At 35.9% G+C, this 27366-nt stretch overlaps 1 protein-coding gene across 2 annotated transcripts in view; it reads right to left on the bottom strand.

The window, feature by feature from the left end:
* Nucleotides 1-23910, bottom strand: part of MYPN (myopalladin) — an 89628-nt gene extending 65718 nt beyond the window's left edge. The window contains exons 1-2 of one of the 2 annotated variants that reach the window (XM_036336891.1): nt 23844-23910; nt 7500-8402 (exon numbers count right to left, since the gene is read on the bottom strand). In XM_036336891.1, the coding sequence (XP_036192784.1) occupies nt 7500-8401 (902 nt within the window). In that variant the 5' untranslated portion in view covers nt 8402; nt 23844-23910. Of the gene's footprint in view, nt 1-7499; nt 8403-19784; nt 20064-23843 lie in introns of those variants that run through there. The other variant, XM_036336890.1, reaches the window with a different exon arrangement.
* Nucleotides 23911-27366: the final 3456 nt, after the last annotated feature.

Raw genomic sequence — 27366 nt, 5'->3', positions numbered from 1 at the left:
AACTACTGTATAATTCACTTCTTTATTAAATATACTGTTTATTGTCTATTTCACTTCGTCTAGAATAAAATTTGTCAGGAAATTTTACTTTATTTACTGATGAATCCTAAGTGCTTGGAATAGTTCCTGATGCATAGTGAGTACTGAATAAATTATTATTGAATAAATAAGTAAATGAATATATTACATTTTCTAGTTTTGTTATTAATGCAATATACTTGATTTTTTCCAATGTTATATGTTTAAAGTAAGTTTCTTCTTTTCATCTATTTGCTATGTTAATCTTTCTTTCAGAATAAATTCTATTTGTTCAATTTGGAGCCTCTTTTATAGTGTTGCCTTTGTCTCAAGAATTCCAAGTTTTGTTTATCATAATAAAATCAATGTTCTTAACCAAAGTAACAGAATAAAAGGGAAAAAAAATCATAAAATAATCTCAATAAAAGCAGAAAAAAATTCAACATCATTCATGATTTTTTAAAAATCATAAAATATCTAATCAAAAGGAAACTGTAACAAAATCCTACGTAATGGTGAAAAATGGAAGTTATTCCTTTTATATCACAAACAAGACTATAGTACTTAATATCACCACTTCTAGTCAGAGTTGTACAGGACGGCTTAGCTAGCTCAACTGAAATATAAGATACAGGAGAATATATTAGAATGTTTATAATAACATTGTTCATATTAGGAAAAAGAAACTGGAGGCAATGCAAATGTACATCAATGTCCTCTAGCCCTGCAGTTAAATAGCAATGAAAACGAGTGAATTAGAGTTAGGGAAAAATTCAAGTAGAGAAGAATATATACATTGATTCCACTTATATCACATTTTTAAAACATGAAATACTAATATCATTTTTAAAAAACTTATTATGGAAACTTCCAAACATATACAAAGTAGAGACACTGGTTTAATGAACCCCACGCACACTTAGCTTCAACAAATTATCCACAAATGGCAAATGTGTTTCTTTTATATTCTCCACTTCTCCCTACCTTGGATTATTTTAATGTAAATCTAGGATTTTTGTCATTTCACCTGTAAATATGTCTGTACCAATATTGTTTAGGATTATAAATTAGTCTGGTTTTTAATCTCAAAATAGATCCTGCTTCAAAGGACCATGTGCAACGGTGAGGTGACTGCAACACAGTCTGTGAGGGGTGTTCTGTTGGAGTAAAGACTAAGGAGCAGGTGCTAGAATGTTAACTGTAGATTGCAACATCTGGGTCAAGGAACTGAGCAGCGGGAGGTCTCTGGGGGTTGGGAGGAGGTCCCTCCAGGTCAGGAGATCTTTGAAGAAATTGCAAAAATGCTCAGCACGGAAACAAACAGCAATTTGTTAAAATACAGATGTATGGGCCTCACTCCTCCAGGGCCTGAGTCAGTAGGACCAAGGTGGAACCTGTGAATTTGCATATCCACCAAGGTCCCAGGTGAGGCGGACACTGCTGATCCAGGGACCTACTTTAGTAGCGTGTTCTAGGAACCTCTCAAATTCTAGCCTCTGTTCCCTCTCTAAACTTATCTCAAATCATTTCCTCTTTATCTTCTGGTGCCATTTTCTTCAATTCCTTTAAGTGAACAATTGTCTTGCTGCCTCAAGAGCTCAAATTTGCTGTTCCCTCACCCTGCAACACTTTTCCTCACACCCCACTTTGCTGGGCTAACTCCTAGTCCTCATTTATGTCTCAGCTTAAGTACCACTTTTCAGAAAAATCTTCCCTAATATACTCTCAAGGTTTGGTCCATTTGCTATATGCCTCTCCTTTATAATATTTATCACAATTGTAATTATACAATAATTTGTGAATTTTTTGTTTATTGTCTGTGTTCCTTCCTAGAGTCTAAGCCCCATGAGAGCAGGAAGATTTCTTGTTTGCTGCTTTAATTTTAGTCCCATTATCGGCACTTAATATTTGTTGGATTAATGAATAAACGAAGGTATTTAGATTTTCCCAAAAAGAAGACGAAAAAGCCCCTAAATAATGTAATATTTAAAAATATTTACATAATATTTCACATGATAATTACATATTCGGGGTGGGGCAAAAGGAGGTTTACAGTTGTGAGTACGAGAAACACAGTTTATTCTTGTATTATTATTTATTAATTATTGTATTATTTTCCATGTGAACAACTGTAAACCTCCTTTTGCCCACCTGTATAATTTCTTATAACATTTTAAAGAATTCTCCTAAACTATTTAAGATGAAGATATTTTTCTTTATAACTAATTTATTTCCTCAGCACACTACTAGAAAGCATAGGTCCAGAAGGGCCAATAGCAAAATTTAACAGCCAAAGCAGACATCAACATTTATAAAAGGTAAATTTGTGCTGCTTCAGAAGGTTGTGTACAAGCAAATATACTTAGTGTGACCCAGCTGTACATTCCTGGGGAAAGAATTTGGAGTCATGATATATAAAAGGATCACGGCCATTTGCTGTGAATTCCTGTTGACTCTTTCATCTGTGGGTAACGCATGAATGTATTTCATTTTCTAAGACAAATCCTCCAATGAACCTATGTCTAAGATTAACAAGCTTTTAAAAACACGAGTGATATAGAATACCATCCCTATAAAACAAAGCATTTTCTACCCAATTCACTTGGAAATCAACAAAGATATGCAAAAATGATTTTTCAATGTGCTAAACTAGGGTTACAAGAACATAAGTAAAATACTGATTATACACAGGAGCACATAGATACAAGGTTAGACCCCAGTTTCCAGAAAGACATTACATTTCCTTGAAAAAAATAGCAAAAGGGTGATTTTTCTTTTTCCCTGTGGTGTTCCTATATGGCAACCCCAAATGTCTCATTATTATTTTAATGCATTTTAAAATGAATCCTGTGGATCAAAATCTACACTCCTGGGTTCTATGGAGATGCCTTCATTTCCGTGGTAAGCAAGCAGATAGGGGCTGGAGGGTCTCCCCCCCGCAACCCTCTTCAATTCCCAAAGCACTAATTTTATCTTTTAAAAAAGTGTGTGTGTGTGTTTGTGTGAAATATGTATTGGGTAACATGTAAACAGACTTATTGTGAGAAGAAAAGTGAGAGGAGTTACTGCCAGAAGAAGGTTGAAAAATACCATTCCAGTCTAGCACTATTAGAAGTTAGTTCCAAGTATTACCTGTATTTTTAGTCCCTTTTGTAATTATAAAGATATTGTGTCAGGCTTTTCCTAGTGTCCAGGTCATCTTGGACTGTTCCCAGTTCCACTGCCTTCTCACTTGACCTTCAGTCCTGCATTTCCGACAGCCTATTGGATATGGTCCCTTCATCTGCTCACATTCAAGTCATCAACTCATCCATAAATCATCCACCTCTTGCATTTTCTCAGTCCTTGCCAGTGACCCCATCATTCTCTCAGGTGCACAGCTTCAAACTTGTGGAGTAAATTTTTTTTACTTTTCCTTCCTAGCTAACCAATCACCTGTTCAGCTTGATTTCTTTACTCCTATACGTATATATTGCTCACTCACATCTTTTTTTGGTTTTCCTAGTGCCCCCATGCCAGTCCTATCAGAGCATTCGATGCCTAGGATAGCTTCCTTAGTAGCCTCATGGCTCCATTCATTTCTGATCTTACTCATTATTCCAGATTAATTCTACCGAAATGCTCCCTTTCATATTGTTACTTTCCTATACACAACTGTAGATGGTTTCCACTTGGTTTTGCAACCAAGTCTAAACTATTCTGCTTTGCTTTCAAGGCTCTTCAAAATCATCTGATTCCACTCTCCTTTCTAGTTAGATCAGTCCCTTTCCTGTCACATAAAAATAGTGCAATTCCAGTGTCTGTATCTTCATATGAACATGTCGAGTGGACCTGGCCTAAAACAAACTATCTCTCTGTCTCCTTCTTCAGTCTTTCCCCTCATCTTTTCTCACCTATTACCCCAAGTTCCTCACATAGCCAAGTACTTGTAATTCCCTGAAAACAACTGTCTCTGGGCCTTTGCACTTGCTTTCCTCTTCCACCCTTGGTCTCTTCGAACTAAAGCTGCACCTCCTGTGTTAACTCTTCTTTATCCTGCACTCCGGGCAAAGTAATCACATCTTACTTTGAGTTGCCATTGCATCCTATACTTACTTCTATTATAGCCTTTATTGTACAATATTGTAATGTTTTGATTACATTTGTCTGATTGCTCTTTTAAATTTGAGCTACCCTCTCAGAATAGTTTTAGGCTTGGTTTCAAAATGAGGTCCCTGACCTCCAATAACACACAGTTGTTTTGTGCTCCTGGTGAGTCACTTTAGTAAGACTATACGTATTTGCTGAATAAATGAATAAGTAAATTTCTACCTAAATCTTCCTCGTTCTTCAAGACTTAACTAAAACCCAACTACGTCTCTGAAGCCTTCTTTGACTTCTTTAGTCCTCCACCCCTTCTCTGATAGTTTTTATGGTTGCGACTATAAAATTTAGGATGATTTCTTTAATTGGATAGCAAGTTCCTTGAGGGTAAGGGACATATATCTATACTGTCTCTGTCATTGCACTGGATCACAGTGCTGAGCGCATAGTAAAATCTAAATAAACATTTACTTAGAGTTATGTAAATTCTATTCTCAGGAAAATAATGACAGCTAATAGTCTATTTGGAAAACTCTAAATTTTTTCTAAATATAATTGCAGTCATTAAATTAGATACTAATTCATTTAGAAAATATTTAGTGAATACCAACTAACTTCCTGGCACCAAACCAGTGGTTGAGATTTAGGTATGAATTCTAACAGTAAATAAATTCTTCCCAGGTAAAGTTAGTATTGCTTCATTGAAGCTGTGTACATTTTTTCCACTTTTAAACTTGTAAATTTATAATTGTTTTTTTTCTCTCCCTAGGATATTTTTTTTAATGATTTTTAGAGAGAGAGAAAAAAGTGTATGTAGGGGGGAAGCAGAATGTGTGTGTGTGTGTGTGTGTGAGAGAGAGAGAGAGAGAGAGAGAGAGAGGAGAGAGAGAGAGAGAGAGAGGCACTGATGTGAGAGAGAAATATCACATTGATTGGTTGCCTCCCATATGCTCCCCAACCAGGTTTCAAACCCATGACCTGGGTATGTGCCCTGACCAGGAATGGAATCCACAACCTTTTTGGTGAATGGGATGATGCTCCAACCAACTGAGCCACCTGGCCGAGGCTAAGTAGTTTTTTAGTGAACACCAGATTATATTGATTGGGGGGGGGGGGGCGGGGGGATAGGATCTTATAGCTCTTCCTGGCTGATTGTTCTCATAGGAGCATGAATTCTTTTTTGTTGTTGTTTTTTTGAGATTGTCATAGTCAAGAAATGGGGAGAATGAATTTGGAATGATCTGGTCTAATTTTTTTTTTTTTGTCCAATCTATGTCCAGAAATTACTGGGTTGGATAATCTAAGTAAATTGTGTGTGTACCAAAACTTGAGTGCTCACTAGCTTACTTAGATTCACCAGATGTCACTGATTGGTATCCACCAAGAGTCTGTGATGACACCTCACCAGAGTCCCAGGAGTATCAGCAGGCACATTCAGGGTAGAAGGGCAGACACTGTCCTGTGTGGTTCAGTTTCAACCATTTGCCACATCTTAAGCCAACTGTCTCACTCCTGATTCAAACCTAAGTTGAGTTTCTTGTCTTCCTCTTTCTTTATGCATTAGTTTCCTCAACATTTCTTAGTAAATACTATAGGCCAGAAGTTGTGCTTGGTGCTCAAGATACATAGGTAAAACAACTAAATCCCTGCCCTCAAGGAGGTCATTTAGATAATTGTATAGAAATTACATTCCATTGTAGGAGTAATATTCAAATATTACCTTACATTGCCTTTGAAAAGCAAAATTCTATATATGAATATGTCTTGTCTTTGGACTAGGATTCTTTGGATCAATAGACATGTATAAGTAAAAATCATTATTAATATTAATGCTATTTCTGTCCTATCATATGAATATTCTCTAAGAAAAAGATGAGGAACTGCTTACATACCTAGAATAAGTGTTAAATAGTAATGAGGTCATGTTCTAGTAGTAATTAGTTATTAGGGAAGCAAAGTAACTCTTACAGGACTCTAAATACCGGTAATTCTCTAAAAAGTAATACACTTCAAGCACATTATTCACATAGTATTATAGGGTTACAGCTAGCAAATGTCACCCTGGGGCTACAGCTGTATCCACATTTTGTGGGGCCTGAAGCTCATAAATGTGGAAGGTCTGCATAAAAAAAATAAAATAAAATTAGACCCCAAAGTTAGGGATAGTTTAAGCAAATGTGGAGCCTTGAGGCTTAGGCTTCATCTGCTTCACAGAAAAGCCGAGTGGGAGGCACATAACAATGGACTCACCTGTCATACTAGGGACAAACTTGGACATTCGGAAGAATAGTATTCATTAAGCTGATATCAAAAAGTTTATAATAAATACATTACCTGTAAAATGAATCTGTAAATTGACCTTAGCAACATCCTTATTTTATCTTTATTCTATCAGCTTTTATTCGATTATTTGGCTTTCTTTAAAATTGAAAAAAAAAATCACAGGTATTCATTGAGTATAGATCATAAATACTTTATTTTTAAAGCTTTAGCCTGTAGACCTGTGCTGTCCGATACCACAGTCATTAGCCACATGTGATACTGAGCACTTGAAATGTCACCAGCACAACTGAGGGACTGAACTTTAAATTATATTTAATTTTAATTAAAAAAACTGATATCAACTCAGTTTTACAAAATTGAATATTACAAAAAATTTAAGTAGGTTTAGAATCACTTGTGCATGTCAATCTACTTTTTAAACTACAGGTTTTATAAAATCTAAATGTAAATTAATTATTTCCTGGGAAAATGTAGTAGCCAAATTGAGATGTGCTGTAATTGTCGAATTCACACTGGATTTTCAAGGCCTAGTATGACAAAAAGGATGTAGAATATCATATAAATAATGTTTATATTGATAACATGTGGAAATGATGATGTTTTCACTTATTGGTTAAATAATGTACATTTAAAAAGTTAATTTTTCGCCGAAACCGGTTTGGCTCAGTGGATAGAGCGTCAGCCTGCGGACTGAAAGGTCCCAGGTTCGATTCCGGTCAAGGGCATGTACCAGGGTTGCGGGCACATCCCCAGTAGGAGATGTGCAGGAGGCAGCTGATCGATGTTTCTCTCTCATCGATGTTTCTGACTCTCCATCTCTCTCCCTTCCTCTCTGTAAAAAATCAATAAAAATATATTTAAAAAAATAAATAAATAAATAAATATAAATAAAAAGTTAATTTTTCTCAGTCTTTACTTTTTAAAAATGTGGCTACTAGAAAAATTTTAATTACATATATGGCTAACATTATATTCCTATTGGACAGTGCTGCTTTAGACTCTGTTTTTCTTAAAGGCAGTATATAATTTTTGAAACCACTTACTTAAAAGATAAACTTAGGAGAATCATGGTAGATGGAAAGCAATTACTAAGCATTACTCATGGGGCATTTTACCTTACTTGAGGTGGTGGAATTCCTACCACTATGCAATCCAACTGCACTCTGGTTCCTTCTGGAACTTCTCTGCTCCATAACTTTTGAGTGAATCGGGGAGGTTGCCCCAGAGGTTCTTCATAGTACAAGGATGACGGTGAAGACCCTGGGGTGGTGTCTCCACCAGCTGCCTCACTGGCAACCTGCTCAGCCTCACGCCGCTTGGCTTCCTGCTGTTCAAGGGCATGATTCACTTCGTTATCTCTAGTATCTGTAGGGATGGGAATGGGAACAGATGATCTTTCTCTTTTTTCTGATAGAGCTGAGAAACTGGAGCTATTTTCCTGCATAACTTTGTTTTGAGATTCCAATTTGCTCTTGTGGTTTTTGCAGGCCCGGGGTCTAATCCTTTTGGAGCTATGGGCTTTGAAAAGGGAGGACAGCTCTTCAATAAAATCAGCAGCCTTATTTAAGAATAGTTTTTTGGACTGAGCCTCAGAACTATACTGTGGCCTCGTTGCCTCCTGAGGGCTCTCGATAGAGCTGGTAGGACTTGGAGAGTTATCCTGGCGGAAGTTAGGGTCAAAACTTGATTTCGATGGGTGTTTCATCTGATCAGAAGAAAGACGTTTTCTAGCTTGAGCTTCATCTGCTTTCTCCAAAGGGTCATGATTGATTGCCAATCTTGCCAGATTGACACTTTCATCTAATTCTTCTTGGCTCAGAAAAGCTGAAAGATCTGGAAGGTCATCTTGGCCTCCTCCTCCTTCTGCAGCTCCAGAAGGACTGCCAAAATGGAAAGGGTTGGAAGAAGGCTCTGCTCGGCTCCTCTCATTGTTTCCCCGATGTCTGGTTTCTGCTAAATAGCTTTCTCGGAGGAGCTGAGAAATGGAAGTAGAAGCTTCTATGCTGTCGTCTTGCATGCTGTGAGAAAATAATAAGTTTGGATCATTTCCAGAGAACAATAAGTCAATGTTTACTAAAGCATGATGGATTCCTAAGAACTTAAAGCTTGAAATAAACAATTGCCTAATTTTGATACTTTTACAAAATTTACTATGAAGACTTAAAGATTATTCTCAAATTGTAAAATGAAGAGAAACTGAATGAGATTTTACTGAAATTGAAAATAAAAACATAGGCATTACCACTTTATTAAATTCTTTAAATGTAAGTTCAACTGTGAAAGCTATGATATAGCTATAGTAACAGTAAATAAAATTTCTAAATATAATTTTGATAATATCTGTTAAGGGCTTTTACTTATAAAGCACTTTCGTACACAGAGATTTGCTCTCCATCCTCTCCTTTTACCTTGAATGTAATAAAATAATAAAAATTAAAAGATATTGACAACATAATCTCAATTGGTTAGTGAAATTATAAACTTGACCTAGTTAATGAAAATAAATAATGCTTTTGTTTTAAGAAAACTAGAAACAGTTGTTTAAATTTGCTGTTGTTTATAGGTTTAATCTGCTCTTGAAAACTATAATGATTTAGCCTTTTCAAATAAGGTATAACTAATTTAATTTCTATAAAGATATGAGTTAAACCCTATGTTTTAAAATATCTCTTAAATTAACATTGGTGAAGAAGGAAGATGGGAGACAGGAAAGTGGGGGGCAAGACAGGACACTCTTCACTTTATACCCTTTCCTGACTTTTCAATTTTAATTATATGAACACATTACCGATTCAAAAAATAAATATCTTAAAGCTTAAGAAAATAGTACAGTAACCTTAGTTCTAAGTCCCCTGGACTAGAGGGTTTGGTAATGCAAACCAATGTTATATTATTAATATTATATCTATTTATTCATTCACACACTTACTAGAGGGATGGCAAACTTATGACCCACAGGCTGTTACTCTCTCTCCCCTCCTTATAAAAGATGTAGCTAACTGATTACAGTACTTTTTCCATTGACCTTGACTTTCTTAACACTCCACTCCAACTGCTACCACCAATCAATCAGAGATGGTAATGGAGATGAAAACTATTTACCATTCTGCCCTTGCCCGGTTTGGCTCAGTGTATAGAGAGTGTTGGCCTGCGGACTGAAGGGTCCCGGGTTCTATTTCAGTCAAGGGCACATGCCCAGATTGCAGGCTAGATCCCTAATAGGGGGAGTGCAGGAGGCAGCCAATCAATGATTCTGATCATTGATGTTTCTATCTCTCTCTCCCTCTCCCTTCCTCTCTGAAATTAATAAAAAAAAAAATTTTTTTTTAAAGCTATTTACCATTCATGGCTACTAACTGCTGGGCCTTGTGCTGGGAAAATGGAGAGGAAACTAATCTCCTAAATCTTTTCTGGTTTTTATGACAAAACTTATTTCAGTTCACTCCTTATATGATAGTCTCACTTGAATCACAAATAAAACGTCCTAAAGTTCTCAAACTTTTAGAATGTTATTCAAAACTAACCTCTAAATTGGCAAAGTGGGCAATGACCTTGAGAGGGCAATTAGAGATGGCTAAAAGGATTACCTACAGCAAATATTTTTCCACATGCTTGCTGCAGCCTGAGATTTCTACTACTGGATCCATTTATTTGGGTGAGAAGTCTATTGTGTCTTAATAAAAGATTAATTGACAATGCAAAGATATTGGATGGGTACAAAGATTTATCTACAAAAATGTTCATCATAGTATAGATGGTATTAAAAAATTGGGATCATGTCCAATAACAAATTAGTTAATTAAATTATGATATCAGATAGAACTATATGGCTATGTTAAAGTTTGTACAATTGTGAATGACATACAAAATAGTACATGAAAGTATAATTGACGTCCCAATTGAAAATTTGTCTCATTTGTCCTAACCAGTTTAGCTCAGTGGAGAGAGTGTCAGCCTGCGGTCTAAAGGGTCCCAGGTTCGATTCCAGTCAAGGGCATGTACCTTGGTTGTGGGCACATCCCCAGTAGGGGGTGTGCAGGAGGCAGCGGATCCATGTTTCCCTCTCATTGATGTTTCTAACTCTCTATCCCTCTCCCTTCCTCTCTGTAAAAAATCAATAATATATATTTTTTTAAAAAAAGAAAATTTGTCTCATTTGTGCATTAACTATGCAGAAGAACAGTTAAAGATATATGAAATCAGGTACAAAATGCTATTTGAAAATGCAATTAATGTACTAATTGAAAATCCTTCTCATTTGTTAATCAATCAATTCCTTAGCCTAGTTTGAGTTTCTGTATATATTTAGATGTGAGGAAGAAAACTGAGTGCTTTATGAATGAGGATGGCCGTCTCCCTATTTGTTTGACATTACTCATACTGTGTTTTAATGTGCCTTTGTCTCTAACTATTTAATATGGCTTTTATCTTGAGCAATACGGAATGAGCATTGGCCTTAGAATCAGATCTGTTTTCAAATTATGGCTTCATTTCTCAGCAGTTATATAACTTTGAGAAATTTACTTAACTTCTCTAAACTGGAATTCTCATCTGTAAAACATGGATAATATCTACTTCCCAGGGAAGTAAGGATTAATAACATAATGAATGCAAAGCCCTTAAAACAGGACCCATTATAATGGGCACTCAAACAATATTAGTAAAAATTAATACTTAGGTAAAGGAGATGTTAATGTTGAAGAACTTTTAAAAAGCTTATATTGACTCAGCCAGTGTGGCTCAGTGGTTGGCCTGTGAACCAGGAGGTCATAGTTCGATTCCCTGCCCAGGTTGTGGGATCAATCCTCAGTGTAGGGTGTGCAGGAGACAGCCAATCAAGGATTCTCTCTCATTATTGATGTTTCTCTCTCTCTCCCTCTCTGAAATCAATAAAAATATATTTTAAAAAATAAAAAGCTTATTTTAGGGTGGAAATTGAAAAGAAAATACTCATATAAGAATCACTGCTCTCTGCAACTATTTTTTTGTTTTTAAAGAGGCTAATTAATGTGTAACTGTGTGTCTGTTCTGATGCTTATGGTCATGAGAAATTATTATGATAATGAAACTTCAGGTATTCAAAATAAAGAATTTCTTTAATATTTTAATGTAGTATTTATTACCTAACACCTGGAGTTAGATAGATCTGGTTCAAATCCAAGTTCTGACACTTCTTAGTTGTATAAATTCAAGAAAAGTTAACTTCTGTAAGCTTCAGTTTACTCATTTATTAAACAGGTATAATAACAGTAGCCATCTCATAGGTTGAAGTAATGATTAAATGTGTTTGGCATTTTGTAAATGTTCAATAAATGGTAGTTACTATTATAATTATTATTATTATCATTTAACAGCTTTAGCCACATACCATGATAAGAAATGGAAGTAGGCCCTAGCCGGTTTGGCTCAGTGGATAGAGCATCCGCCTGCGGACTGAAGGGTCCCAGGGTTGGATTCTGGTCAAGGGAACATGCTTGGATTGTGGGTTTAATCCTTAATAGGGGGCATGCAAGAGGCAGCCGATCAATGATTCTCTCTCACCAATGATGCTCCTATCTATCTGTCTCCCTCTCCTTTCCTCTCTGAAAGCAATAAAAATATTTTAAAAAAGAAAAAAAAATGGAAGTAGAACTAGTGAAGTGACTTGATCTAAGGACAAACTTTAAAGAGAAATTTAACTTTTGATTTGCAGTTAATTGAGCATTGTCTATATTCCATTGAAATACATGTAGTTTCATTAACAAACTGAGCTGCTTTCAGATCTTTGTACATACTGTCTTTGTTTGAGCTGCTCCCTGTCCCCACCTCCCTTTACTACTTTACTGGGCCAAGTCCTACATGGCCTTCAGTTCTTAGCTGAGACATCCCTTAGGGATTTCTTCTTTTCTCTGGGTTGGGTACCAATATGCTCGTAAAGCTCACACTTCTTACCCCCAACAGCACTTATTACAATATATTAAATTTGGCTGTTTACTTTTCTGCCTACCTCACTGAGTTTTGTACACCACCATCTCTGTACACACACATAGCATAGAAGGTTATCAATAGATATCTATTGAGTTATTTTGTTCATTAGAATATCCTTCTAAATCAATTGCTGTTTTTCTTTTTTCTTAATTTCAGGAGAAAATAATATAAACAGAAATCATGTTTTCAAAGAAAACTTACAGGTACAGAAAAAATATAAGTACGTTTTTACATATAAATATAAAATATAAATATGTACATAACTTCTAGGTGACTTTCAAATGTAAATTTATTCATAGTGGATAAAATTAGTAGTACAATTAAGCTTTGTTTTCATCCCAGAAGTACCAAAGAACATCTGATTATAATCAGAAACCTGGGTTTGTATCTCGGCTCCAACACTGAGTAACTTTGTATTCTTGAGCAAGTCATTTAATGCATCTGAATCTCAGTTATTCTCATCTATAAAATAGGATAATAACAATCCCATCTCAGAGGGTCCTCAGATGTAAAATGCATACATAAATTGCTAAACTGATAAATATTACCTAAAATAGGAAATAGGAAAATGTATCACTTTCTCTTTCAAGCATTAATTTAAAACCTGTTATAAAATTTGTACTTTTAACAAGCCCAAGTGCTGTCATGTATACTCTAGCTTTCTTATTTGTCTGATAAATATTTATTGAGCATCTACTATGTGATATTCTGGGCACTGTGGATTCAACAGTGAACAAAAGACAAAGCCCCTACCTTTGTGGAGTTGACAATCTAGTGGGAAAGATATAAATATTAAGAAGAAAAATGAAGTCGGGCAAAGGAATCAAGAATGATGGGGAAGGAAGGGTGGTGTGCTCTTTTAGCGGGAAAGTCGGGCTAAACTTCTGACGCAGCGGAGAAGTTCTCCATGTGACCACCTGGGGGAAGAATGTTCCTGGCTGAGGAAGAAGAAAGTGTCAAAGCCAGGACAGGTAAATGTTTGCTGTGTCTGAGTCAAGCCCAGTGTGCCAGGAGGTGAGTGAAGTCACAGAGTTACAAGGCTAGATCATATAAGGAATTGCAGACCAAGGAAGGGCTTTAAGTTTTATTAAATGTGTGAATGGGACACCATTTTAAAGTTTTGAGAAGCAGATGAAATGGTTTTGAAAAGTTCAATCATGGCTACTATGCAAAGAATCAAGTTAAAGGGATTTGGCAAATGTGGAAATAAGCAGATCAATTAGGAGACTATTGCAATATGCTATGCAAGAGATGGTGGTGTCTTGGATCAATGAGTGGTTATCGGTGGGAAAGGGTGAGAAGTGATCAGATTTGAGCTATCTTTTGAAAGTAGAGCCAGTGTGATTTGCTGATGGATTGAGTGTGGGATGTGAGAGAAAGAGCAGAGTAAAAGGTGACCACAATAATTATGGCTTGAGCAAATAGGTGAGTGGTGGAATGATTTACTCAAACGAGCCAAGAGCAGGTTTCAGGAAAGGAAATTAAAAGTTCTCTTAGACATTTCACCTAGGGTATTCTTTCTGCTTCTGACAAAATTGAAACTTAGATTTTATGCCATTTTCAAAATAAGAAGGAGCAACTGCCCTTGAAAACAGATCATGGTTGTAGTGAAATGGTCCTAGGTTAAAAATGAAACAATATGGCATAAATAATCATGACAGACTAGTAAATCATGTAAACTAACTTGGCCACATAGAATGCTTATTGAATGTTCTTTACTTTGCTAAATATCTCTGTTTTTTCCCCCTAGGATTTTTCCTGAAAAGAAGATCTCTAAAAAACTTGCTAAAAATGTAAGAGTCCGGTTCATATAAACAAAACTTGATGCTGATACCCTTGGGTATAGAGTCATGTGCCACATAACAATGTTTGGGTCAATGATGGAACATATATTCAATGGTGGTTCCATATGATTACTGAATAGTAGAGCTAAAACATTCTTATTACCTCCTGCTGGTGTTGCTGTGGAAATGTCGTAAAGTACTAGTGCAAAGCATTACCGTTTGTGCTGTCTCAGGCTATCCAGAAGGGCTAGAAATGCTTGGGGACTCAGCTGGGCCACTAAACTTTCCCATACACACCTCCCCTTTCTAAACCAATGTGCCAACTGAACTGACCCTTATAGTTCTTAGTATAATACAAGATACCCTTCAGCAATAACCATTAGGAAACTCTGAACAACAACAACAAAAAAGAGTTTATTACTTACAGGCCCTGGAGCATGCACAATATGCCTGGGGCAACAGCGAGGTTGCAGGTAGAGAGAGAAAGAGAGGGAGCAGGAGCCTGGCGTTCTCCTTTTACTGGAGTCGAGGGTGGTAGCCTAGGTTTTCATGGGCTCACTATTTATTGGTGAATTTAAAACATAAAAACCAGCCTTGGCTGGTTTGGCTTAGTGGATAGAGCGCTGATCCAAGGAGTGAAAGGTCTCAGGTTCTATTCTGGCCAAGGGAACATACCTCAGTTGCAGTCTCAATGTCTGGCCCTGTTGGGGCAAATATGGGAGACAACCAATCGATGTGTCTCTCTCACATCAATGTTTCTCTCTCTGTGTGTCTCCCCCTCTTTCACTCTCTCTGAAAAATCAATGGAAAAATATCCTTGGATGAGAATTGAAAAATATTGAAAGAAAGAAAGAAAGAGAGAGAGAGAGAGAGAGAGAGAGAGAGAGAGAGAGAGAGAGAAAGAAAGAGAGAAAGAAAGAAAGAAAGAAAGAAAGAAAGAAAGAAAGAAAGAAAGAAAGAAAGAAAGAAAGAAAGAAAGAAAGAAAGAAAGAATCATGCCCTGGCTGGTGTGACTTAGTTGGTTGGGCATCGTCTCATGCACCAAAAGGTTGCCAGTTCCATTCCTGGTCAGGGCCCCGGGCTGCATGCTCCATCCCCGATATGGGACATGCAGAAGGCAGCCAATTGATGTTTTGCTCTCACATCAATGTTTCTCACACACTCTCTCTTTCTTCCTCTCTCTCTAAAAATCAATTTAAAACATTTAATTTAAGGAAACATACATAAGAGCCATAACTTAAGGCATAGGAAAAGGAAAAAAACAAGTTGCCCAAATGGTCAGTTATCAAAATCAACCAAGATTTCTAAAAAAAAGGCACCCCAGTGGGGCGAGGCAGCTTGGTTATTTATTTAATCTTGAGACTGGCAATGCATTTATTCTAGATAGCCTTAGTTTAAGTAGATGCCTTGGGTAATCAGGCATTTGCATTACACACACATAACAAGTCAACTGTCAGGGCTCAGACTACATTACTCATGTTTGTGGTGATGTTTGTGTAAATAAACCTACTATGCTGCCAGTCTTTTAAAAGTATAGCACATACAATTAACTAAAAGGCTAGAACATCCAGGTTTGTGATGGTCGCCTGATGAAATCACCTAATGATACCTTTCTCAGAGCATATGCTCGTTAAGCAGCAAATGACTGTATTTCTTTTTTTTTCTTTTTAATATATTTTATTGATTTTTTTACAGAGAGGAAGGGAGAGGGATAGAGAGTTAGAAACATCGATGAGAGAGAAACATTGATCAGCCGCCTCCTGCACACCTCCTACTGGGGATGTGCCTGCAACCAAGGTACATGCCCTTGACTGGAATCGAACCTGGGACCTTTCAGTCCACAGGCCAATGCTCTATCCACTGAGCCAAACCAGTTAGGGCTGTATTTCTTAATACATGTTAACTCAGCACTACTCTTCATAGTTTTCTTTGGGAAAGCACTTTAGAAATGTAGAACACTATACAAATTTAAGGTAACTTTTTTCTGTTGATGTGTAATTATTTTGCCCAGGATGTTCCTTTTTTAAAAATATATATTTACTGATTTCAGAGAGGAAGGGAGAGAGAGAGATGGAAACATCAATGATGAGAGAGAATCATTGATTGGCTGCCTCCTGCGCACACCGGGGATCGAGCCCGTAACCTGGGCTTGTGTCCTGACTGGGAATTGAACCATGAGGTTGACACTCAACCACTGAGCTACGCTGGCCAGGCAACTGCCAGAATGTTCTTTACAGGAAGAAAGATTGACAAAATTAGACTTTGCTCCCTCTCTTTAATGCTGGTATTGACCAGTTTGTCTTGCCTTCTATACCCCAATATGTCACACAAGAGAAGTATTTAAATGAGTTCTGGAGAAACTCCTGCTGGGCCAAGAACCAAATCCCATTAATATAGATGAGTCCCGCAGAGTTGGGTACAGATCATCTTTTTAAAATTTGACTGCAGATGGAATGCACTTGGAGGTAAATCTTTCCTCATTGTTACAAAGTCATCCCCTCACTCTGACAGTGAGCATCCCCATCTTAGTTTTATTTCTAGTCTAATTTTGGTGTGAGTGGCATTAGTAAGTTAGTATATATTACATTACCCGAGTAAGAACTTGGGATATATGGAAATACGTCAAGTAACAATATGGAAGTAAGTCCCGTTCTTTTAATTCAGCAGATAAAACAAATACAAATGAAATGTGTCCTTTAGGAGAGAATGCTGAAATAAAGAGACAGCAGAAGTGACACATAGAATTAGTAGGAATCTGTTTAATTAAAGGAATACCTCAAGGGCAGGCATTTTAAATGTGAAAAGGTTTTTAGATAATAGGCCAAAGGTGTGCAGGCCATTCTCTTATACTGTTTTAATCAAATTGGTAAATATAGGAAGTTGGCAAGAAAGTAAAGATTTCGTTTGAATGAGAGGAGGGAAGGTGGGTTACTATGAAACATACCAGTATGTTTTCATATACAGAAGAAGATAATCACATAGAGAACCACTAGTGTAAAGGATACTGCAGCCTAGAGCCCAAAGTTAGTATTTAATCTGAAAGATAGCAAAGAAATCAGTAAAAGTAAATTCTACGACCCATAGAAAGGCTAATGGAAGGCAAGCAAGAAGACTTCAGGAATCTAGGACCCAAAAAGGGTTTGGTGGTAGTCACAAAAATGATAGGCATGGGAGGTTTTACACCGCTCTCAGGATCTCACTATTCATGATGGACTTAAGTTAATATACAGGAAATCCCAAATGAGGAAACTATTCAATCCCCATGAACACAAAGATTCATTTTAAATAAGAAAAAAATTAACATTTTTGTCCTCTCGGTCTCTTAATATTTTTGTCATTTTGTGTGTGTGTGTGTGTGTGTGTGTGTGTGTGTGTGTGTGTGTGAGAGTGATATTAAGGGTTTGAAAAAAAAGAAATGTCCCCCCCACCCCCGCCCCCTTGACATAATACATGTGCTAGATTGGGAGAGGAGCAAGTGTCCCAAATAGGCTCCAGATCTCAGGATCTAGTTCTAGTTCAAGAACTTGGTGGGAAGGCTCTGTGGGCTCCTCCCACAGTGTGGAGTGTATTGTGATTCCAAGCAGAGGAATGTGTAGCTTGTCAAGGTGACTCTGATATACATGAGCTCTAAGGACTCTTTAGTGACTGCAGGTATAGTCATGCCAACTTTTGTGCCCATCAAAAATGTATCTACTGAAAATATGCTCTCAAATTTCTAAACAGACCATTCCCTCTTTACTGGGATTGTTTTCTTAGGCAAAAATGCAATGTTCTAGTAGTTGTTAAAGCTCCTTGTCAACTATGAAGCACCATAAAAATTTAAGAAAGTACCTCCTTGGTGCTTGGTTCTTCTTTATCTCTTAAGAGAGAGAATTCGTTAAAACCTTTTCACTTTTTTGTCTTGGCAATAACACCATGAAACAAGCAATGCCTTTGTCACATCTCAATGTCAATGAAGGAAACTAATTATTCTGGGATTAGCAGTATTATTTGTCTTATACTTTCAGGTTAGTGAGCTGAGTTTATTACTCCTATTACGTATAGGAATTAACTGTTGAAAATTTTAAATTTAAAAATTTGTCACCTTTCATATACTAACCTTAGTTCATTAAAGACCTTTCACAATTAAACCTGATTTACCTGCTGTCCGATACCTTCAAACGTAAATCTGAAAGATCTCTATGAATTCCAAAACCCTGTCTTCCATAAAAACTCATTCAGTTTCTTTTGTTTATGAATTGCAGTTCTGAGTCTATTCCAGGAAACACATTGTAATAGAAACATGTAACAGAGTCTATATTCAAAATTGATAAGTGGAACACTGGGGTTTTAACACATTGTTATGAGTTTCAATAGCATTAGCCATATTCTATAAGTGGGAATTAGGACAAACTTCCAGAATTTGGATAATGTCCAGCTGTTTGTTTCATAGTCCATTATTATAAGATTCTGTAATGATTATAATTTTGTCTCTTAACAAAGTAAGTAGAGTACCCATATATTTCAGATTTCTTGGGATGCCCTTGATTTTAAATATTTTGCTTGTTGTTAAATCATGTGTCAGACAGCATATTTTAATTTTTGTTCTAAAATTTTTTATAGTTATAAGTAAATACATTCTCAATTTCCTAGAAAAGGATTATGGTTTTTCTGTGAACCTAAGAGTTATTATTAAGGAGAGACTAAAAACGTATGACAACTTTTTATGTTAGAGCCTGCAGAATTCATTTAATCATTACCACTGTGAGAAAATAATTGAATCATAGTAATTTTTAGAGAAAGAAAACAGAATAGCTGTTTTATTCTTTCAAACTAATGCTAGCATTTTTAATAAGTATGAGTAAAAATACGTTGATACAGTAACAAAATTTCTTAGCATTGTTACTATAAAGTTCACTTTGGGGGAATACGAATACAGATTAACCCATGTTCTCCTTTTCTGTGCTTATACAGTTTTTAAAATATAATGCAAGATGTGCATTTAATTACTGCTAATAGTGCAATGTACCGGGCCAAACATTTGCCACTAACTGTCAAGTGTCTTTCTGATGCAGCTGAAGAGAGAGAGAGAGAGAGAGAGAGAGAGAGAGAGAGAGAGAGAGAGAGAGAGAGAGAAAGGAGAAAGAAAGAGCAATGTCCTTTGAGCAAAACTTTCTGCAGCTGTTGTGTACATTAATCCAGGCAGCAGATCTCCCGACTCTAAATATAGCAAGCATATCCTCTTACATGATAAAAAAATATAAAATAAAAGTCTTTCACTATGGATAATATTATTTTATATTTTATTTCCTATAAAAAGGAAATAGGCATTGCATGTATATTCTCTATATACAAACACCATTACTGTAATAAGTAAATGTGTGGAAAATTCCAATGATATATGCAGCATGTCGTGACTTCCTCAGTTGAGATATTTTTCCTTCGTACCCAAGTAGGCTCTGATCCCTGGGAATTTCATCAATCCCCTCCAAAATCTTTACATGTAGAGAACTTTATTTTGCACGTGATATTGTGTCCCATCATACATAATTATAAAGCTAGCCTAGGTTTTACTCTGAATAACAGTATTTAGGCCTCGGAAATATCCCCTTTCCCATTATCAGTGCCCTGTTATCAAAACACACTTGAGAACTTAAATCTGAATATTACCTTTCTTTTTTTAGTTGACCCAGATGAGGATGTCCAACCCAGGCACTCCACTGTGATGATTGTTATCCAAGGAGAACGTTTAGATGAATGCACAGGAGAAAAAGAAAATTCTTCACGCTCTTGGAAATAGAAAGTAGCCGTCCATAGAGAGTGAGGAGTTAACCTTAGTTTCAGTGAAGATGGCTGTAAGAAGCTGGACAACCTGTCACCACCGGAGCCAGAGCATTTGTCAGCTCACAGGTCCCAAGTTATTTTGAGCTGTATAAACCATGTGCCTGTCAAACATTCCACCTGATTGGATAGGAGAAAACTGAGCAAAGGGATTCCACAGTGGGACAGCACCTATGGGTGGTGGGGGGGGTCAATCAATTTTTCTACCTATAGAATTTCTCTTATAGCTAGAGGCCCAATGTTTATTGATTTTTGTTTGAAATTAATACTAAGTTTATCATACCACATTCCATCTGTCAAAGAAAATGGCATTATTTTTAAATATATCAATATTTTTATTTTTTTAATTAATGGGAAATTGACTCTCATTTAATCACTGATACATTTTAGGAAATTTGGCTATGAAAATGAATGAAACAATATGAAGCTGCCGAGTTTTTGAATGGTTTGTCCAAAAGCTTACCTTAACAAGTTTTAACTAACATTAACAATTGTTAAGCAGAGATCACAGAAAAGATGGAGAAGAAAAAAACAACAGGCTTAGAATAAACCCCGTAACAAATTAGTTTGAACTTACTTTTCAGAAAGAAAATAATCATGTACTATTTAAAAGTCAAAATTACTATTTAATATAATATTTTACAACTCCTATTCATGTGTAGTATCTGGAATAACTTTTTCATATATTATTCTATGCCAGACGTCTTCTTTCATAAGCATTCCCAATCCTTAAAAAAGAATCCTTAATCAAACCAACATTTGCTCAAAAACCTACTTTGTCAAAGTACAGGTTCTTTGATATTAATTTAGTACATTTTCAAAATATGAATTTGGAAAGAAAAAGTTAATCCTATGGATTAGTACAGATTAAGAGTGTAATAACATCATCATCAATCTTGGTAGAAGCCTGGGTTTTGAAAATTCAGAAAAATGCCATTGGTTGTTTTTTTGTTTTGTTTTTTAAAGGATCACTCTTAGATTTGGGTAGCATGAAATAATTGGTTTAAATCTAGCTTTCTTAAATCACACAACTGCTTGTAGCATGCTTTTCATTAATTAATTCATTCAACAAATATTTACCTAATGCCTACCATGTACCAGGTAGTAGATATAAAGCAGTGCAAAAAATATATCAAAATTCCTGACCTCATAGAAATTACTAAGAGAATTTTTATTCTTTTCAGTCATCCTGAAACTCCCTATAGGATATTGAATAGCTACAAAATTTATTTGTTTATTGTGATCACATCAGAGTTTTCACTACACCTTTTGTTATGGAGCTTTTTATTTATACAAGCAAAATGAAAAAAATTCAGGAAAACTTAAGTAATCTGGGTTAAAAACAAAACAAGAAGAGCTGAATTATATGGATAGGCATTTTCATTATCACAGTAATCCAGATCTTCACTGTACATGTTCATATGCTCTCTTAACTAATCCTGTGCTAATCCTAACCTCAAGACTACTTAATTGTGTTTCTGTATTTTCAATTTATGTAGATGTTCCAAATTTCTTTTTTTATTTAAAGAGAGGATCTTCTCCCACTATCCCACTCAGAACTTGAGGCATAATCAAGATAAACGCTACCAGGTCTTGGGTAGGAACATTGGAAAGTGGACCCTTCCTTCCTTCCTTCCTTCCTTCCTTCCTTCCTTCCTTCCTTCCTTCCTTCCTTCCTTCCTTCCTCCCTCCCTCCCTCCCTCCCTCCCTCCCTCCCTCCCTCCCTTCTTTTTTAAAATATATTTTTATTGATTTCAGAGAGGAAGGGAGAGGGAGAGAGAGAAACATCAATGATGAGAGATAATCATTGATTGGCTACCTCCTGCATGCCCCCTATTGGGGATTGAGCCCGAAACCCGGGCATGTGCTCTGACCGGAATCGAACCATGACCTCCTGGTTCATAGGTCAATGCTCAATCACTAAGCCACACTGGCTGGCCTGGAACCTCTATTTCAGGTAGCAAATAAATCTGCTACAAGTTGATTTTCCAAAGGAAAATGCTTACAAAAACCGTACGTAGACACATTTCTACTTCCCTGCAAACTCTGCCATGATAAGCCTGGTACTCTACCTTTCAACCAGATACAGAATTTTGAGGAGACCCATACTGAAATAAACAATAGAGTTGGTTGGGCAGTGGGATTAGGAATCAATAGGAACAACTTAAAAAGACGTAAAATGCATAAAAGTTACAGAAGAAAGAGCCAAAGAATTTCTGAATAGGAATAATATTTCTCTTTTCATAGTTATAACATTTCAGATGTAGATAGTGTACAAAGTTTTTGAGCTCTTTGAAAAAAAGGTGGATATAAATATTTTTAACAAATAATACTCAGAAACTGTGGATACCTTGCTTACATCAAACTCATATTGTAGATTCTATATTTTAAAAATTAGTTTCTGCTCCCAGATAATGCAGTCACTATCCTGTGTATCCTCAGTACTAACCGTATAAACATTATACCAGAAACTTACTAGTTCAGGTTTTACCAGAGCTCATTAGCACAAAGAATAATTTTTAAAACTTAAGAACAATCTAACATAGATAAAAACAAATTTTATAAGTGACAAACAAGCAAAAGGTTACATGTCTTAAGCCTTCCCCATAAAGTTAAGTAGCCCATCCAACACATGCGTTTATTATGGTTTGAACATGATCCTGTGCTTGCCTTCAGCTGTTTTCTTAATACAGTCACTCAGCTACAGAAACAATTCATTCACATTGGGATGATCCACAGAATGTCAAGGAATCTGGAAGACCTCTGACAGAGGAAGTCTACCTAGAGGATAAAGCATGCGAGAATTTCTGTGCTAGTGGATTCATAAAAAAATTTTGTATTTGCTCTCTTTCCATATTGCAATGGGTTATAATTCTTTAAAAGAAATTGCTCACATACACCAAAGTTCAATATGTTTTGTTTAAAGTTTGTAGGTTTACAAACTGGCCGATAGCTCAGTTGATTGGAGCATCGTCCAGTACACCAAAAGATTGCAGGTTTGATTCCAGGTCAGGGCACATACCTAGGTTTTGTGTTCAATCCTATTTGGAGCTCGAATGGGAGGCAGCCAGCCAATGGATGTTTCTTTCTCACATTAATATTGCTCTTTCTCTCTCTCCCCTTCCTCTCCTCTAAAATCAATTTTTTAAAATGTTAAAAATCAATAAAAAACATATCCTCAGGTGAGGATTAAAAAAACTTTGTAGATTTATATTGAGGTACCCCTCTCCAATATCAGATAAATAAAAAACAAAACCTCTATGTCTTATTTCAAAGAACAGAAGCATGTATATATATATATTTTTAACTTTTGTTAATGATAAAAATAGTCATACCAGAGACTAGTTTTTTACTATCCGAAAAGATGTATGTATGGTAGGTTATAAAGGGTCTTATGCAAACTCCATGGTACAATGTAATTGAAAAATACAATTAAATCCTTAAAAATATTATTTTTTATCTAAATGGTATTGAAAATGCTTGTCTAAAACTAAAACTAAAAAAATTTTTAAAACATGAGTTCAAAACCTACTTACTTTAAAAAAATAAAAACATTTTTAAAAACTATAAACAGCCCTGACCAGTGTGGCTCAGTTGGTGGGAGTATTGTCCCGTACACCGAAAGATCTCAGGTTTGATTCCCAGTCAGGGCACATACCTAGGCTGTGGTTTCGGTCCCAGCTGGAGTGCGTACCAGAGGCAATCAATCGATGTTTCCCTCTCACATTGATGTTTCTCTCTCTTCTTCTCTCTCTCTCTCTTTCAATGCCCCCCACCCCCCTGCCAAAAGATCCATAAACATATCCTTGGGTGAGGATTAAAAAAACAACAACTATAAACAGAATACCTATTTTCAAACATTATACTGAAAAATAAATGTTGGGTTACCTGTCTCAGAAGAAGCACCATTCCTACATCACTCAACGAGGATCATCCAAAGTCTAACTCTCACGGCCTAACTTGTGTCAGCCACAAAAGTAGCATAGAGAAATGTGATACTGCCCCGACAGAGTAACGAAGGGTATTTACAGGCAGATCCAGGGACAGTCATTTAGAACAGATTGCTCTTTCAGATCAACTTTAATAACTCGAGTCTGCACGATGTTCTTAGCCTGAAGGGATGGTGGGGGTGGATAATGACTAAGGAAACAGACTTTCTGGATCTCTCTTTAGACTAGATGAGAAGGGTAATAAGAATAACATTTTTTAAAAAAAAGCATAAAGAGTGCACAAAATATCCACATATAGGTTGCAAATGTGTATACACCTTTTTTTATATACAAAACTTAGATTATGGTAAACATATTTATCAAATTACCTATGGAAAACAACCAATTATTATAATATTAATGAGATAAAAACTTTACTATGTGGTTTCTATGAAAACCCAATAAGGTTTCTGTTACTTGTGGTTTTGATATGTAACACATACCAAAGTTTACAATTTGTAGAAAAGTATTATTTTCAAAAAGAAAATTTGTTCCCAGAATTTTTTTAAAAGAGCACCCTGTGATTACGATTATGTCACTGAAGAAATCCAGAACAATTAGTATTAAGTGTGTAGTCCTGAAGGTGTACAATTGATTCACACTTTTTACCACATTAATAAATGATTTTATTAACACACATGAATATATCATGTAGGTAGAAATGAGGTAACATTCCTTAGCTATGTACCAGGCACTATATTAAGCTCTTTAGAGACATTGTGCTTTATTTTATGCATTCCTTCCACAATCTATGAAGTAGGTAATGTTATAATTCTAATTTTACAAATGAGAATCTGGGGCTTAGAAAGAAGTTAAAAATTTGCCCAAGGTCACACAACAACCAAGCAACTGAGCCAGGATTAAATCCAAGGCTAACTCTAAACCTATGCTCTTAAACCACTACAAATATTTAAATGTTCACATTTTTAAGGTTTTTGTGGGGGGAAAAAGGAAGGGCAAAAATGAACGTAAACATACTCTCTCTTTTAGTAAGTATTTTAAAGGAATGCTATGGAGAATTACAAGTTTATAATTTTTCTGACTGAAAACCAACCTTGAAATTCTTTAGTACAACTAAACAAACAAATAGAAGAGCAAATAGAGAGGGAAAACACCAATGCTTTCCGATACACTCTAGCTGCAATATTTTAGCTGAGGACATGAATTGATATGCATTAGGCATGAATGCTGAAGGGTAGGGCATTGGAGGGCAGTCGGAATGCTTTGACAGGCCTAGTTTTTGTTTCTTTCTATGATTGTCATTATGCAGAGACAGTTTAGGAGCTGTGTTGTTTCGAAAATAAATGTAAATGCTTTGGTGTTATTACTCAGCACATCAACAGGGGTCAGTACAATTTTTGCAAGTTAGGGGTAGAAAAGTAACAGTTGGCATACTCTCTCTTCATAACCTTAGCACTAAATATCTTAAATACCAGTATGCCAGCCTCTGGGTGATTCCACTCAGATTCTATTTTTGGGCAGCACCGACATTTCAGAAAGCTGAAAACAAAGTTCACTGTTCTTAAGCATGACCCAAATAACCACACTAACATGAATAAAGCGAAGGAAGGGAAATGGGAATTAACATTTCCTCCGAGTATACTCTAAGCTCGGAGCAGCCTCCTCAGTGATCTCTTATTTACTATTCATAGCAACTCTGCAAGGTATTGTTAGCTGCATATGACAAGGAGGACACTGAGGCTTAAAGAAGTTTAGCTTTCTCAAAGTCACTCAACCAGTGAGCTGCACAGTGAGCTGGTGAATTCAAACCTAGGCCTTTTAGTTTAAAACAGATTCTCTTTTCATTGTCCCCTACTGCCTTCTCGTAAAGAATAAAGATGCAGGTTAGTTCAAAAACTAAAAAATTATCCAAAGGAGGAAACTTGCCATTGTTTTCATATGTATGGATGAGCAAAGGGTTATTAAAGCTATTAATTTGATCTTAGGGACTTGTTGTTTATTTAACAGAAACCAGCAAGAGAACAGAAAAATAGCATATGACTAAGTGTAGGGCTATTTTCACCATGAAGATGAATAAAAATTGAAATAGTAAGTGCTGATACACATTTCTGAGAAGTTATCATCTTATTACATGAAACCTCTCATGAAATTAGTAAATGTTGAATGAAAGCAACTTGTCAAGGAGAGAAGAGTATAGCGGAACATGTTGGAGAATATAAGCCATGGAAATTTCAAATGAATTTGTATTTCATATCCTTAACCAAGTTCACATTTTTATTTGCCTATGAATTTATTCACTTGGTGTTTTTTAGCTTTAGCAAACTTCCTACCAAAGAAAGGCAGCATACCTTAATGTAGGAAGACCTGGAAACCCCTTTTATCCCCCTCTTTTTTTTTATTGTTTCTTCCTTATTTTTTTTTGAAACCCATTTTTGTTTTGCCTCTTTATTCATTTTGCTTATCATGCAATTGTTCTCTATTTCAAACTGAGAATGGATTAGTTAAAACCTATTCTAACCAGTCTCCTGTTAATATTTCAGATATCCTCTCCTTTCATCTGCCAACCTAGACAATAAGCTTTAACTGAAAATGTAGGTGACAGTGTCAATAAAAGGAATAAATAAACAGGTAATGTCACAGATAAGCTTAACACAAACATTTACTACAGTGTAAACTGAGCTGGAGCTAAGCCTATTTATACAGTCCACTGGCCTGAAATATTGTGCGAATTTCAACCAAGAATAAGAAAAGCCTTGGTATAATCACAAATGTGATCTTCCTGAACCTATAAAATATAAACAATCTGTTTTTCTACAGAAATTCTTGTCTCCAATCTAAAAGTTCTACCAATATTTCCATGCCTTCTTTTTCTCCTTGCCTTTGTTCAGTTTCTTCCAGTAACTATGCAATTAGTAATGAGTGATCTAGTTTTTTGCAATATTTCTTATATTGCTGAATTAAACTAATTTTTCATTTATATATTTTATATTTCATCTATTTAACTAGATCACCTCCTTGAGAATCAGAGTCATTAAAAAACTTCTCTATAGGCTATACAGTTCGAAACTCAAGGCATGGCACAAGATAGGCACTTAATAATTATTTGTCCATGGTGTGCCATAAAAAATAATATATTGTTGAGTTGTTCTAAGTTATTTACTCAATTCAACGAATATTTACTGAATACTTATTGTGTGCCAGGAAAGAGCAAATGACCTAAGCTCTCAACAACATTAACTGATTTAATTGCAATTAATGGGTTTGATATTAGTTTAACACAGAAATACTAGTAAGAATCAATTCAAATAAGAAAAGGTGCTAAAAATGATTGGGATGTTCACTGTGCACCAGTCACTGACTAAGGAACTGTATGTGCTTTGGCTCAGTGGATGCCCACAATTCCTGGGACAATTGGTATGGGGGCACCTTGCTTTGGTAATAGGCTTGGGGCCATTTACAGC

Source organism: Myotis myotis, unplaced genomic scaffold (genome assembly GCF_014108235.1).
Source record: "Myotis myotis isolate mMyoMyo1 unplaced genomic scaffold, mMyoMyo1.p scaffold_m19_p_15, whole genome shotgun sequence".
In the NCBI taxonomy this organism is placed as follows: domain Eukaryota; kingdom Metazoa; phylum Chordata; class Mammalia; order Chiroptera; family Vespertilionidae; genus Myotis; species Myotis myotis.
Note: the sequence above shows the minus strand (reverse complement) of the source record. Positions and strands in the feature narration are given on the sequence as shown.